Source organism: Cyprinodon variegatus, unplaced genomic scaffold, assembly GCF_000732505.1.
Source record: "Cyprinodon variegatus isolate N-32 unplaced genomic scaffold, C_variegatus-1.0 Scaffold2491, whole genome shotgun sequence".
NCBI lineage: Eukaryota > Metazoa > Chordata > Actinopteri > Cyprinodontiformes > Cyprinodontidae > Cyprinodon > Cyprinodon variegatus.
In genome coordinates this window covers 888-17,257 of record NW_015152944.1, presented here as the reverse complement: position 1 = coordinate 17,257, position 16,370 = coordinate 888, and the positions used below count along the sequence as shown (strand labels likewise).

The following is a 16,370-nucleotide window of genomic DNA, read 5'->3' as shown; positions in this document are numbered from 1 at the left end:
ACGTCAAACGAAAAAGCTTTGCATCTAAGAAGGAGCATGAGGAGAGAAACTGAAGGGAAATGCGAAATAAACAGAAAAATTCAATGGTACTCTACCCCCTCTGGGTTGGAGCTCAGATTGGCCTCAATGTGAGGAGCTTAATGTAAGTATCTTGGTCTTGTTTTCTTTACATGTGATAGTAAGTAGATGCCAAACCCCACTGGGGCTTTGCCTTTTTAGTGTGCCGGAGTAGGAAAAGGCCTGAGTTTTCGATAATTGTACATCCGTTTTCCGAAGATCATCTGGGAATATGAGAACCAGGATGGCCGAGTGGTTAAGGCGTTGGACTTAAGATCCAATGGACATATGTCCTCGTGGGTTCAATCCCCACTCCTGGTAACCTCTTTAGCTTTACTTTGTGGTGTAGCAAGTCTTACTTCCTTGATGAATTGTCAATTCATCCTCGGGATGTTTGTCCTTCTCCGTAATGTAGGATATTTGAGTTCCTGAAAGCCTGCATGTACCTGCTCTTATTTGTCTAGTGCCAGAAGTAGAAAAAGTTCCAATTTGTAATTTTGTAAAATATTTTGAAAGCCACTAAAGATGCAAATCTTGGTACATTTTAAACTTAAAAGCATAGACAAAATAATAAAAAATATGAAAAAAGCAGGATGTACAAAACAAATTCTGTCCTTTAAATGTGAGCCTTGATTCATTCATAGCGCCTAAAGCTCCAGCAGATCACTCTACCATGGAAACATTAGAGTTCTCGCCATCATCATCATATTAGTGGGGGTGATAATGATCCTGCTGTCATTTCATTATTTGCCTGACAGTATGAAACCAACTGTTAGAAATTGTTCCAAGTAAAGTGTCATTTTCTTATCTTGGTTGCACTGCAGGGGGTGTTTCTTATCTTCATCACAGGGAAGAAACATGGGAAGGAGAGAATTACCTGCCTCTAATTACTCCAGCAGGCTGCATCTATCTTTATTCTACCTCATTACTACAACCGTTTGCTGCTGTGAAACAAAAATGGACGCATTAGACCTTTGACAGTGGCATTTCCAGGATGCCGGACCTCTTTCTAAATAAAGAGCATGCCTTCATTTACATTTAAAGTTATTCATTGGTCCGGAGAGGTTAATAAGACCATTAATTCTGGTTGAAAAGAACATGCATTTCATTTGAGTATTTACCATGAGGCTATGCAAAGAGTTAAGTCTTTTGTGAGCTTTTAGCATCTGGGCACGAGGATATAGTAACTGTCCAAAAGAATCACTGGGATTCCTCTGACAGGCGGCCATAGAAAACTGGACAGAAACTCCTCCATCCTGCTACTCCAAACCCCATAGGGACTGTGGTGCAGGCGGTGCAGCAGATCACTGGGCTCCAGAGCTCCAAAAGGCGCCCCTGAGACCCACAGAGGAAGCAATGCATCTACTAAACAGTCTGTTCACACTGATTCCCCCTGGCAGGAGAGGCACGACCCAAAATCACACTCCAGCACATGGAGCATTAGCTATCATGCCATCCTGCCAAATTACCACAGGGGAAGCAAAACAATCTGCAGGCAAACGCAAAGGCAGCTTCACTACCTTCTGTTTGGACCTCTTAGTACCGCCCTTTGCTCAAAACATTACATACATGAATATATACTTTCAATAAATAGCATAAATATTCTTATTTTTGTTAAAAATGCTATTATGCACATACTTATTAAAACAAACTGTCCTAATCTCTAATGCATCACATAATTGCAACATCATACCTTTTCAAAAACAGAACAATAAGTCTGAGTAAAGTTTGGATTTTAAATGTAAGCCTCATTTTTAGAAAATCTAACTCAGGAACAATACAACTGATGTTTTTAAAACAATGAGGGTGCCATCTAGTGGCCAAATATAAATATGACCTCAAATAAGTATCTGGGGATCTCTAATAAGTTTCTGATCATTTTCTTTTAAAAATAATATCACTTTGAAAGACTCAACATAACTTAGCATGTGATTATCTCTAAGACATATTACCAAATGTTTAATTGTATTTTTATGGTTTAAAATGGGTTTGAGTTTCATTGTGTATACAAAAATGTATATTCCAGGCTAAAAAGAAATATTGCTAAAAGAAAATAAAAAAGATAACTGATATTCTCTTGATTTTGACTTGTTCATTAGTAAACTAAGCTTGTCATATTTTTAATTAAATGATCTTAGTCTGATTTTCTTACAAAAGTTATGTGAAAATAACTGTAGATCCAAAATCAAATAATGCCGTTATCTATTTTTTTTTTTTTTTGTCTCACATAGTTTCCTTATTCAGTAACAAGATTAACTGGTTCACTTCATCAAAGGTTGTTGATGTAAGTCAGGCTTAATGAATAAAATAGCCAATGTCTGCTAATGAATAAACTGAAAGGCCCTTTGTGGTTCTTCATATTATGAAGATAGAATGAAACCAAAAGGTGCCTAATTAAAACTGATTCATTTTCCTTTATATGAAACGGATTTTAATTTGTCAATTAAAATATTGTCATAAAAGTTAAAAGGAAGCAATCTTAAACAACAGGCAAAAATTACTGGTTTCAACTGGTACCATTAGTGGACTGGGGTTGAGGGGCCACATATCATGATTCCAAGGGCTGTAAATGGGCCCCAAGACCATAATTTGAACTTGAATGTTATGAACATAAAAAAAAAAACCTAAACAACTCCCAGGGTGCTCCTAAAAATCTGAATAATTCAGTCTAAATCACAAACTATTAACTTGTACATTTCTGTGACATAAAAGGGAGTAAATATTTAATTTAATTCATTTTAATGTCTAAAACATTTACAGACCGAGGAAAAAAAAAAAAACTAAAGGACGATTCTATTTAACTACTGAAAAACTGTTGAATAAAATGCTTAATCCTTTTATTGGGCAAGTTACCCATTTTGATCGCTTGCATACCCCTTACAAATGGAGTCCCCCCACCGTCGCTCTGTGAGTTCTAGAAGCAAAAGATCTATTTCCAGGCATTCAGCAAAGATACTGCTACATGGTTGTAGATCTAATTTTCGCACTTGACCAATTAGATGAGCCCTTGAATGAAAAAAACAAAAAGTTAAGTCAAGAAAAAAAGGTAAAAAGCTAATTGAAATGTTAAAAAGTTGAAGTTAAAAAGTTAATAACCCTAGTTAACAATTATATTTAGGTTTATATACTATAAAATGTAAGTGCCAGTATCAGCATTAATGCCTCTAAGGTTATGTTGGACCAAAAAAAATGTTTCTTTCACTCTCACAATTTCTTATAGAAGCACTTTAGTTATTTGGCGTTATCTACAGTTATTACATTGACATTAATTTTTGCCATCAAAATATCCATATTTTTTGAATGTTAAAAAGCTAATAAGGTCTTATTTCAATAACATAATTGGCTTGAAATTTGGATTTTCAAAGTATTTCACTGAGTGCCCTTTAAAGGGTTAAAATGCATTTAATTTTTAAAATGACCTTTTGAATCATTTTAATTCAATGGGTGGATAAAGGTTATTACGTCCATATAACAAGAGTTAAATGACAACAAACAGACAACTTGATATTTCTTTAAAAACAAATACATTTTGTCTACAGACTCAATAAACCTGTGATAAAATGTTTGCTAAATTTACATTTAACAACATTTAAAAAGGGAAAATGGCAGCAAAGCATGAAATAAAGAAGTGTGAAACAAAATACCAGTTTTTGATCATGTCGTTTTATTTTGATAAATCTTTGTAAACATAAACTATTCCTTAATTGTCTTCTCCACTGGACTCAAACATTAGAACGCTGATGCTTGTCCATTAAGCTCTGTAACAATACACACCCACCAGCTATTTGACAACAAATATTTTCAGACGAGAGACGTAGAGATTTACTAAATCAAATGCGGAGCCAATCAGAGAAAGATTCGGTGGAATCGGTTCAGAACTCAAGTACAAATAAGCTCCTGGGAGGCTGAACAAATGCAGCTGCCTGCAGAGTGACAGATTTGAATAAATAGTGTAGCTGGAATATAAATCATACCGTAACATTTACAGTTACGAGAACCCCTATTTAAACAGCTTCTCTCTGGTTGTAGTAATGAGACGCATTAAGCAGCGCTTCCAGCGACTCCTGTGGCTCCACTCCAGCTGTGTGCAGCATTACCACAGCAGGCTGGGATTGCTTGAGTGCGACACACATGCTCTTTGTTTCATATCTGAACGCCTTTTCATTACTGCATACAGTGGAAGGAAATTTCTTCCCTTTTTCTGCTATGAAATTCTGCTTTTTCATGGTGAAAATCTCAAAGGTTCCGTTTCAATATCTTTTTAGTTTGTGTTCAACCTGCAGCTAAAGAGGGCAGGAAACCTTCAGTAAAACTTCATGTTTTCACATTACAGACCAAACTTCTATGGGTTTTATTAGGATATATCTTATAGACTAACACAACAGTACATAATGTTATATATTTGAACAACTAATGACTGTGAGCTCTGTAGAAGGTATGTATTCTGAAATTTAAATTTGCCCCCCACCTAATAAAACCCAAGCTGTTGAAAGGATCAACAAGTATGCTCTTATTATTTTGCCAAACTATATAAAGTTCTCCTTTTCAGCTATACTCTTCTAAACGAGCACTTTGTGTGGGTCTATCATTTAAATCCCAATAAAATACAGAAAGGTTTATAGTAATGGGAGAAACGTGAAAAAGTTATAGAGGTTTCTCCTAAAGATAAGTAAAAAAGTAAGGTAATGAATGAAGGAATGTAGCTTCTGAGGTCCAAACTTTAAAGAAGTTACTTTTAAAAAACCCTCATATTGATGATTTTAAGAAGCAGGTTGTTAAACACAATCAGGATAGCAAAAAAAGACAAAAAAATAAAACTGATGGGTGCTTCATAGCGTGCGGTGGTCCTCTATCTACATCCAGTGTTCGGCTGTAGTGGTTAACTCAGGCCGAGGGGCCTTAGTTGGGGGGGAGCAGTGTTGGAGTTTGTTATTTGATGAGTGGAAGTGCTAGCTGAGGAGGTCGGGTTGCAGACCAATCCTCTGCAGGACGTCCTCTGGCATACACAGCACGGGATTCACCGCTTTGATCTGCTCGTCACCGAGAAGAGAGAGGCCTGCAACTCCGAACAGAGTGTGGAAAGGATCCACCTGTAGAGAAAGACCAGAGGTTCAATATGATGCATAATCAGCTCCCAGAATGTTGCTCATCACATACCAATGACTTACAGTGCTGTGAAAAATACTTCCCCCCTTATTGGTTACTAAACAATGTTAATATTAGACAAAAATAATCAGAAGGAAAATCAAATTATGTTTTTTTATTATCATAATTATGTTCGGGGGGGAAAAACTACCAAAGACTATTATAACTGATCCATCTCTATGTGTCATCATAAAATCTAAACCTAACAGGTTTAGGTTTTGGCAGTCAAACATTATGCCAGTGAGGATAGAGAAAATAAAAACAAAAGGTTAAAAAGAAAACAACTGTAGTTCAAGACATTATTCTCTAGCAATGAGTGTTTTACATCATCACTCTGGATGGATTTCTGATCCCCTTTTACTGCAGAGTTGTTTTAATTCAGCCATGTTGGAAAGTTTGTTTTAAGGTTTAGGATATTTGAATCCGGTTTAAATCCAGACTTTGACCAAAAGCTTCATTTATTTATGATTCAAATGTTGGACTTATACCGTCGTCCTGCTCTACAGCTAAAGTCTGCACACTTCTCCCTTATGTCAGCTTGTGGTTCCAACAATCACAGCAAGACCTCCAGGTCCTGAAGAAACAAAGCAGCCTCGCACCATCATCCTGCCACAGTATTGTTTGACAGTCATTCTGATGATGTTTTCCTGAAATGCTGCAGTAACATACAGCCGATGTAACAGGGCCATCGGCTTCCACAAAGGTCCACTTCTCATCAGTCCACAATATTTTAGCAAAACCCTGTGGGATCATAAAGATTTTTTGGTAAATTGTGAGACGTGCCTTTGTTCTTTTAACCCAAGAGCTATCTCACAGAGGCCAATTTGCAATTTTATTTTTTAAAGTTTCACTAATTATTGAATCATGAACCCAAACCTGAACACAAGGCAAGTTAAGCCTGTAGTGGTGGATTATAGGGACCTGTAGCCATCTTTTCTTCTTATGGCCTTCTGGATTTGCATCTTTTCTGCATTCTTGTAATCAGTCTGGTTTGTTGATCACTTCAAGATAGGGCTTTAACGAGTTGTGATGTTTCCAAGTCAACTAGTTGACAATACTAGTCAAAATGTCGTTCTATGACATCACATTAAGTCGGGGTGCTCAGGCTGAAATTCCTTAAAATACGTCTTGCTGCAGTGACGGTCTTGGTTATAGCAGCTCACTGTAGCAAACGCTCTGCCAGGCCCAGAGAATAAAATGTCCCAGAGCCTTAAAAATGACTGCTAAGATATAAATGACCACTCATTGTCTGCTCTTGGATGTCTTTACGTCAGAAGATGATTTTTCGCTGTTTGAGCTCATTTGACCTACTTCATGTTGTCCTACAGGATTCATTTAAGTGAATTTCCTGTTGCTGCAGATCTATCTACAGAAACTGATCTAGTTTGGATTGGTATCCAGAGATAAGATAGCATGCTTTACTCCAATAAATGAAATAATTGAAAAACTTGTTTTTGGTGACCCTTCATGTTTAAAAATAAAAAATTTAGAGTGATAAACATAACATCTACAGGGGGGGGATGATACTTTCTTAAAGCACAGTATGAAAAAAAAGAGCTAAACTAAGATAGCAGAGATTTAACAGCATCAGCAGGCGATCACTGGAGTTTGGTTGCATGACAGCTTTTGACACAATCCTGTCTCACCATGTCTCCCGGTCTGTCAGCAAATCCTCCCGTCTCCTCGTCCTGACAGGCCAGGATGAACCGCCGCAGCTTGGCTTTGTCAATCCAGTGAATCCTGCCGATGATCTTCAGAGATGCCAGGACCCACCAGGAGTAGCAAACATCTGGAAGCTGAGAGAGACGGAGGTTTCTCTGTAAGTGCATGAATCTAATCATTTAATACATAAGACAATTTATGTTCCTCGTATTCATTTAGACAAATTACTCTCTACAGAGGATAACGTTCTTTAGAGATAAAAACAAGTTTAGCTTCTTATATTATATTTACCAAAGAATTTCTAAGGTAGGGCTGGATGACAAGTCAAACTTTCACTTGAATACGTTTTATTTGGGCTTGCACGGCTCCGAGTGACATGACTTCATCACTTTGTTTTTCCATGCAGCCTCATAATTGATAAACTAGCTCACTGTGTAAAAACCCTAAAGGTAAACATTTAGGGCCTGATCTCCAGAAGGTTGGTGTACTGCAAAAAAGATGCAAACTAAGGCTGCAACTAACAATTATTTTGCAGATCCATTAATCTGTTAATTATGTTTTCAATTAATCGATCAACAATCGGATAGCCAAAGGTTCCTTAAAGAAGACTACTGACGAAATTAAGACTTTTCCACTTGAGTTCTGGGAAAGAGCATACTGAAAGATAAAAGGTATTAATGGGAGAGGCGGCCTAGTGGTTAGGGCATTGCGCTTGGAATCCAGAGGTTCTGAGTTCAAGCCCCACTGCCACTGAGGGTCTCTGAGCAAACACCCTTAACCCCACACTGCTCCCCGGGCGCCACAAAATGGCAGCCAACTGCTCCCCAGGAGGATGAGTTAAACGCATTCATTTTGATGCTCTGTACTTGTGACAGTGTAATGACAATAAAAAGCTGAAGAAAAAAGATTTATCTATTTCTCTTAAATACAAAATGTTGGTATAAATATTTTTTGCAATCTTGGTATAATTACTTCTCTAACTGTGTTGCTCTCTCAGCTAAAAATCACACTTTATATTCTCTGCACTCCAGTTAACGACTAATCAGTTACTAAATTAGTTGACAATTATTTCAATTATCGATAAATCATGAGTAATCTTATCTAGTGCAAACGTGTCTGTAGGCACAGAGCAGATCTTCAAAGAAGGGGGAAAGTGATTTGCGTTTGCAAATTAGCAGACAGTTTGTGCAAACCTATTGTTGTGTTTTAGCTTTCATCAGTATGCAGGTCCAATTCTACAGACCAAAATGTTCATGAGTGGAGAATATGCAAATACTAACATTTACCAAATGAAAAGTGATTTTCCAAATCTGAAAATCAACTGCAGTATTTGCTTCTGAATATCAAGTCCTTCACAGCCTCTCCTGGCTCATCCTGTTTTTGTTTTGTTCAAACCACCTTCTTAGCTTCACTACAAACTGACTTTGTCCAAACTCTAGGGTGTTAGCTTAGAGAGGACATAAAAACACCTAAAAGTTTATTTTAGCTAACTGTAAATCCACCAACTTTATTAGCAGCTTCTGTAGCTTCAGTTTGATCAGTTTGCATTGATTCACCAAAAAACCCTGGTATAGTCTGGGCCATAGGGATACACCAGACCCATCTAAGACTTTATGGCCCTGCGTTAATGTAATCAGTCTACAGATGCAGCCGTAACAGTTGCAGGTGGTAAATCTGGACGCAGCTTGTGTTAAACAGGTGATGTGCAGTGATGGTTTTCTGTCACGCTGTGTTTTTCTTTAAGGCCATCTAAGCAGAGCTCCACTTGAAGTTTACTTTACTGTGTCCCATACATAGTTAGTACCAAACTGCAAATGTGATTTCTCTTTATTTTTTCTTGCGGTCACTCCTTCTAATCCTACTGTGTAGTTAATGACTAACAATTGTCATGGTAACAGATCCCACCTAAGCTGATCATCCCAGCTCCCTGTTGGACACTTTAAAAAAAAAGAGAGATTGCAACAAAATGTCTGCTTTTTAGGTCAGCATGCATTATTAAGATGTCTATAAACATGAATATTTTATTCAGCTCCGCTCTAAACATTTAAAGTTGATATTACCACAAGTTAAATAATCCTGGTTTAAGCTGAATTGGATAAATCAACATTAATACCTGGTTGCTTTGGTATTTTGGCTATAAAATAGTAAACAAATAATAGCTAGGATTAAAAAGGAGGAGTGCATAAAAAATTATTATTATTTGTTGTTTGTAAGATTAAGACAAAAAAAACAAAAAACAAACATGAGGAGACATCATCAGATCCACACAAAGCACTTAGTACTCCATTAAAATTTTACATAGACACTAAAATGTACTTAGCCTTCCTTTGTACAGAAATTCATATTTTATTCTGGACTTGAAACCTTGTCCTCAATATCTGGTGGGACTCTTTGTTCAAAAAGAGCTTTAACATAATTATCCAGAACTTGCTTGACAAACTCATCAACCAAATGATATTAAATCTGCTTCAGTCCTGCACTGACTGATTTTTCTGAGTCACTCCTTCTTCACACACTATGAAATCAAATCGAGGAACAGACTGTAACTTCATCGTGTGAATAAGAAAAAGAAAGAACTAAGTTTCCCATTTAAAAGAATCAAATAGTCAAATACACATATAATAAAATAAAATAAAAATAAAGATGATAAAATAATTTGTATCAACTTGATGAAAGGTGTAAAATAAGCTAGAAAGAAATAGAAAAAGAGACATTTTAATTATTTTTTTAATACTTTTTTGGACATATGTTCATCTCAGACATGAAAACAGGTCAGGGAAGAAAAAAGTGAAAATGACTAAACCCTTTAGGGGACCCAGGAGTAGGATTCCCTCAAATGAAGTTTTGTTTGTGTGTTTTATTTAAATAACCTATTCTAGTGCACTCCAATAGAATAATCAAGCAAAGTCACAGCACAGTATGATCTCAGTTATATTTTATTCTCCCTCCCTGCAAAAACAGAGATTCTTTATCTCAAGACTATTTTTCATAGTTCTACCATTTCCCCACTTTTTATTTAATTTCATAGTGTTTAACAATAAATACTCACTCACTAACTATTAACAGCCCTTTAAATATTGTTTTTGAATCGCCTACATGGACTGATTAAATTACAGTCTCAAAGACTGCTCTGTGGCAAAAAAACTATTTCCGGTTCTGTTCATTACGTTTATGGACAGTATTTCTAAGCGCAGCCAGGGGCCAGAGGGTGTCCAGTTTGGGAACCTCAGGATATCATCTCTGCTGTCTGCAGATAATGTTATCCTGTTGGCCTCATGAGACCAGGACCTTCGGCGTGCACTGTGGCGGTTTGCAGCCGAGTGTGAAGCGGCCAGGATGAGGATCAGCACCTCCAAATCCGAGGCCATGGTTCTCCACCGGAGAAAGGTGGACTCCCTCCTTCAGGTCGGTGGAGAGTCCTTATCTCAAGTGGAGGAGTTCAAGTATCTCTGGGTCTTATCATGAGTGAGGGATGGATGGAGCGTGAGATCGATAGACGGATCGCTGTGGCAGTGATGCGGTTGCTGTATAGGACTGCCGTGGTGAAGAGGGAACAAAGCTCTCAATTTACCGATCGATCTACGGTCATGAGATCTAAGCAATGACCAAAAGGACAAGATTGCGAATACAAGCAGCCGGAATGAGTTTCCTTTGCAGGGTGGATCGGTGCACCCTTCAAGATCGGGTGAGGAGCTCAGTTACCCAGGAGGAGTTGGAGTAGAGTCGTTGCTCCTCCACGTCAAAAAGGAGCCAGCTGAGGTGGCTCGGGCATCTGCAAAGGATGCCTCCTAGTCACCTCCCTGGGGAGGTGTTCCAGGCATGTGTACTACTGGGAGGAGGCCTCGTGGAAGGCCCAGGACATGCTGGAGGGACCGTGCCTCTGAGCTGACCTGGTGTCGCCTTGGAGTCCCCCCAGAGCAGCTGGGGGAGGAATGTGTGGATCGGGAAGTCTGGGTATCTGTGCTTAGACTGCTGCATCCGTGACCCGGCCCCGAGTACAGCAGAAGAAAATGGACGGCAAAGCTAACTATAGAAAGCCAATGCTAATCATGAAAATACAAGGAAACAATAACATCCTGCGTCTTAATCAAGATAGAAATAGATGAATGATGAGGGAGAACTAGTAAAGGTAGGTCTATGTGCCTTTTCATCTTGGTCTATTTCTACATTCATTTTGGATATATCATAGGCATTACTTTGGTAAAGGTTTTGCCTTAGGCCGCCCCTCAGATTTCTCAGAAATCTGAAAGCATTTCTCCTACTTGGCTGGTGTGGTAGTTGGTTTACATAAAGTTTACTAAGTCGCAGGTGCAAAGAAAGCCAAGGTTAAAACTGATGATAATGAGCATTTCAAACACAACACACGCACTGCAGGGTTTATGTAAACCCATTATGTTCAACAGCTTGCAAGCAGAGTGGGGTCTTTGAGACTTAAGCATGTGCCAGACATGTATTAGACTGGGGTTCACACCTGTCTCATTAGAGCAGGAAATGTACGCTGGAATTGTTGGCACAAAAAACACAGCTTATTACAACAAGCAGCGGTTCGTTCTTCCCAGCAGTGCACCGACTTAATTCACCCTCTACATAATGTAGGTAGCTGTTTTAGTCACTAAAGGCTAATGTAAGCTTGTGTCAGTCAAAGTTACTTTAAAGCCTCTCAAGCTGGGTTCCTTTAAACCGCCGAAGCATCCAAATCACTATTTGGTTACTGTTGTCTGCCCTTAACTCGGCTCTAATCAACTCCATCCAATCAGGTAGTAGTGATTACGCTAATATTTTTAATGTTTTAGCTCCAAGTAGGAAATTAAGGGCCTATTCAAAAGCCTTTATAACATTTAGGACAAGCACTAAGCTCTAAAAGTTTTTTTCCATCTTTAGCCACATCCACCTGAGCTGAGAAACCTGATCAGATTGGCAAACAATTCATCAGAAAGCCTCAAACCTTCTCTGGTCTTCCATTGAGGCCTCCAGACGGCAGCTGTCTCTCACAGAGCCACCATCCCAGCAGGTCTGCGTTGAGCTGGTGGAGCTGGCCAGTGAGCGACAGGAAACCAGTGCAGCAGTAAATCTGAAAGGGGACGTTTGATTTCAGTGACTCATCTGTTAAATAAGTTCATTCTGTTTAAATCAGCTGCTCACTTAAATTCAAATGTTATTCTACATTTAAAGCCGTTTAATATTATGTTTAGAGCTTTATGTGTTTTGCTTCAAAAGCATAAAAGTTTATTTAGTGAGTTACAAGATTAAACTCACCTGACCGGCGTGAGACTCTGAACCAGGTCTGCAGCCAAAACCTCCATCGAAATTCATACAAGACAAGACGAACTCCACAGCTTTGTCAACGTTTATCGTGTCCATCTTCCCCTGAACAAGGACAGAGGAGGACACAGAGATAAATCATAAAATTCAAAAACAAACACTGTAAGAAAATATGCTCGTTCAGTTTCAGTTTCAAAAATGTTTTCAAAAATTTCTTGTTTTGTTTTTACTTTATATGACTCGCTTTATGATTGAGAACAGAGTTGAATATCAGTCAAGATCGCCAGAAGTCAATCAAGCCACAGAATCTCAATGACATTTAAGTCTAGAGTTTGACCAGACTGTTCCAAAACCTTCATTTAGCTTTTTTCTTGTTTTGTTTTTGCATGAGAAATTGTGCTAGAGCTAATATCACAAACCTACGGCAGGACAGAACTCATGGTTCTGTAAGTTACAGCAAATGGACCAGCTCCTACATCAGACTTAAATCATCATGTTTCAAAGTGTGACGGACTTTCTCTTAAACGCTGCCTTTATTTACATCGGCTGTAACAGGATACACCTTCCTACTTTTTGTCTCATCAGTTTATAAAATATTCTTTACTAATCATGACAATAATAAAAATGTTTTTAAGCAAATGTGAGAGGCTCCTTGGATTAACATTTGGTCAGTAGAGGTTTTCACATTTGAAACCCCTGGATGCTGTTTCTGTCCAGTTCTATTGTTGAATCGTGAACCTTAAACCAGGTAAATGAGATCTGCAGCGCTTTAAGACCCAAACCCACTGCCTAAATCCGACTGTAGATGCATCGATCTGCCTCTTCAAAGCAAATAGGGTCGGACTACAGGGACAGTGAGCTGATCACCAGACTCATGTGATTAAGTATCATCATAGGGTATGGCAGCCTTTAAATAGACACAAACATGCTTGTTTTTCCCTGTACTTCTGTACAAAGAAAACTATTTTTAAAGGCATCGTTGCTATCATACGTCCCAGTCTGAATGACGGCTTGTTTTCAACCTGTGTGATATTTATTGACATATCAGTACTCTATTACCAAATCAGTTAATGCGACAGTTTGACCAGTGTAGTCTGTATTTTGTGTTTTACTTTCCCACTTTGTTCACTGAAAAAATTGAAAGCTAGACAAGTCATTTTTTCTTAAAATAAGTGCATCTGTTCTCGAATTTAGGAGGTAAAAGAGACATTTTGCCAATGGAACAAGATAAATTACACTTAAAATAAGAAAACACAATTGCATTGTCGTATTTCAAATGAATATTATCTAATTATCTTATTTGAAGAGTAAAAATACTCCTTTTATTAGCAATTTACCTACCGGTGCTCAAATTAAGGCTAAATACACTTAATTTAAGAAATTATTTACTTATTTCTAGATAATTTTCCCAGTGTTTTACTTCCTTTCTGACAACAGAGTTTCTTGTCAAAATGCTGCATAGGTTTGAACAAAATGCACCTCTGGTCTACCTTGGTCAGACTTTACTCTGTTCCTCAGGGACCCCTGTTAAGCATGTTTTTGGCATTTCCTTGTTGCATCATAGATTATTAACAGGCTTCTGCAGGACTTGATTGCAAAGGAGGAGCCCTAATTTGAATCAGGTGTGCTGGAACAGACATATTTAAGACATGCAGGGCAGGGGTCCCTGAGGACCAGGGCTGGGAACCACCAGGCTTTTAGCTAGCGATGCATACGGCCGTACATCGTACGCCCTTTACTAAAAAAATGACATATTGTATGCCCTGTTTTTCCCCTGTGGAAAATAAGCTCAAATGTTCAAAATTTCACAAGCAGCAGATGCTGGAATTGGAAATATTGAACTTTTGCTGCTCAACGTACCACATCAACCAATCAGAGAAGCTGGTCTGGGAGCTGGCAGGGCGACAGACACAGCGCTTCTGATGCAGAGCGATATGACCACTCCACTGAAACTGTTTATCAATGCCTAAATTAACTCAAAATGTTGAAACCTTCTGGGAAAACATGTTTGCTATTATTATTCAGGTGCCTGCCACATACATGAAAAAGGCTAAAACTCTACTTCCAGCCGACCAGAACATTAGGGGAAAAACCCCAACATGTGACAGGGCCTGCTGCAGGGGATTCCTAATGACAGGGTTCTGAGTGCCTCCAACAGTGTAATAATATTTTAAGACTTAAGAATTGACTGAACAGACAATGTTTTGAGGTCTAATTTCTTGCATAAAGATATATTAAATCTACTTTTTACCTCCTTATCACAGCAAATATAGCAAAGCCTCTATTTGCCATTGAACACAGGATCAGCAGAAGCATCAGACGCATCTGGAAAACACTTTACTGGACGCGCTTTAGGAGCTACAAAGATTCTCCTGAAGTGCGTCTGACCTTTATCTGTACAAGCATCAATAATGGAGCAGCAGATGCTTTTTTGCTGCTTAAATCTTGGTGTAAACGTAGCATTACACTTTCTGATTGTTTGAATTAGCCTATGAAACCTAAAAAATTATCTCTTGTGTTCCTTATGAAATTTCCACCTCTAGTAAAGCACACATACTTCCCATATTTAGGACAAAAGCAGGTTGTAACAAAGAAAAAAGTTAGCTGCATTCCACCTCAAAAAGCAAGAAATAGCCTTTCAGAGAGTCTAAATTGCTCAAATTGTCCGGGGGAGGATACCCCCGGAGCTCCCTATGCCGCGCAAAGCCTAAAAGTGATACACCAAGGTTTACACCCTATGAAATATTCCTAGCTAAAAGCCTTGGAATCTCTGAGATACACGACAGTGGTGAATCCCCAGCAGTCTGTGCAGCCAGCTCACTTCAGCTTATTCTAATTTCTACTGACATGATATGACTCGATATTCTCTAAGATTGGATGGCAATTATTATCTGGGGTGTTTTGGTCTAAAGATATTGCTCTTAGTTCATCACTGTTCCACATGTTCTTTATTAGTGGATGACGGTTCAACCCTTTTTCGGGTTGTTGGTTTTCACATTTTTTTTTCTTGGTTTTTTTTGTTTTTAAAAAATAAAAACACTTGAAGGAAAATGAACATATACATACCAGCAAAGCCAGCGTGGCAACAGCACAGAAAGAAAACCGAGTATCAATTTCTCCTGAGAAAAGATAAAGAGAATCACTAAATGAACTCTGATGAAAGATTTAGAAGGTGAAACCAAACTTTACTAGTTTTAAAAATATAAAGTGAGTTAAAGGCAGTTAAAAGATACAAGTTGATTAACATGGAAAGTAGATACATTAAATCAGTTGAGTTTGTTTACCCCATTTGTCTCCAGCGAATGAACCGTCTTCCTGCTGGAGTCCTTTAACGTAATCCACCACTTTCTCCACATCGATTGCATCTAAGCTGTCATATAGGCACAAGATCTAAGAGAGATTAAATGCAAGAAGACAGTCAGCCAAAAACCAGAAGGAAAGAAATGTTCATCACTGCTGTTTATTTTGTATCACTGCTGCACTTTAAAGATGGAAATGTCTTGAGAGCTGTACTGAGCGAAATTTCTTTTTGTATAAATTCTATCAGTATAAAATGTCAATAAAGTCGGTCTAAGTATAAAGGGAAATAAAAATTGGAATCTCTTTTTAAAAAACATAAGGTTTTGGATAAAAAAAGTTATGCCAAAAAAAAAAAAAAATCACTTCAGAGGATCCTGATAGATCAGCAAATACAAATAAAGGAAATAATTAAGGGTCTAACAGAGGGTCGTCCTATGAGTGATGTTTGGACAACAAGCATCCATCAGGAGTCACCTGGACAGCACTGAGGGTGTAGAGCAGGTGAGGGTCGTGTCCGATGCTGGCGCTGATGCCTCCGCACTCATGCTGGCAGGCTTTTATGAAGTCTATGATCTCCTGCCGGTTCATCCGCTGCAGCTGGCCCATCAGGTCCATTACCGTCAGCCCCCAGTAGATGCCGCTCATCCTCAGGTACTCGGACAGCGTGTACTCCTGGAAACATGTAACCACACACTTTGCTCAACTGCCAAATTTTTAAAGCTATCAGACTGAGCTTGATCTGGTTTGTGGTCTCGATTTTAACTACCTCAAAGACAGGCGGCCCGGTTCTAACTGAACTAAATATAGATTTAAAGACAGTCTCGATACAGTGAAAAAAGCATATCTACAACCCTTTTCAGAAGTGGTCTGAGTTGATCGTTTTAGTGATCAACCAATTAGTTGATTACCTGATTGGTCTAATTTTTTTCTGAAAGATCAAAGAA

At 38.4% G+C, this 16,370-nt stretch overlaps 1 protein-coding gene and 1 non-coding gene across 2 annotated transcripts; one reads left to right on the top strand and one right to left on the bottom strand.

The window, feature by feature from the left end:
* Nucleotides 1-295: 295 nt before the first annotated feature.
* On the top strand, nt 296-378 carry trnal-uaa. The gene has a single exon. It is a non-coding gene; the product is annotated as a tRNA-Leu (tRNA).
* A 3,218-nt stretch (nt 379-3,596) lies between these two features.
* On the bottom strand, nt 3,597-16,098 carry LOC107080914 (geranylgeranyl transferase type-2 subunit beta; the record flags this gene model as incomplete). Its single annotated transcript, XM_015369125.1, has 7 exons — nt 3,597-5,147; nt 6,849-6,998; nt 11,810-11,935; nt 12,121-12,231; nt 15,193-15,245; nt 15,411-15,516; nt 15,901-16,098. Coding segments are annotated over 7 exons (885 nt in total), but the record flags the coding sequence as incomplete, so codon positions are not given.
* Between the last annotated feature and the right edge of the window lie 272 nt (nt 16,099-16,370).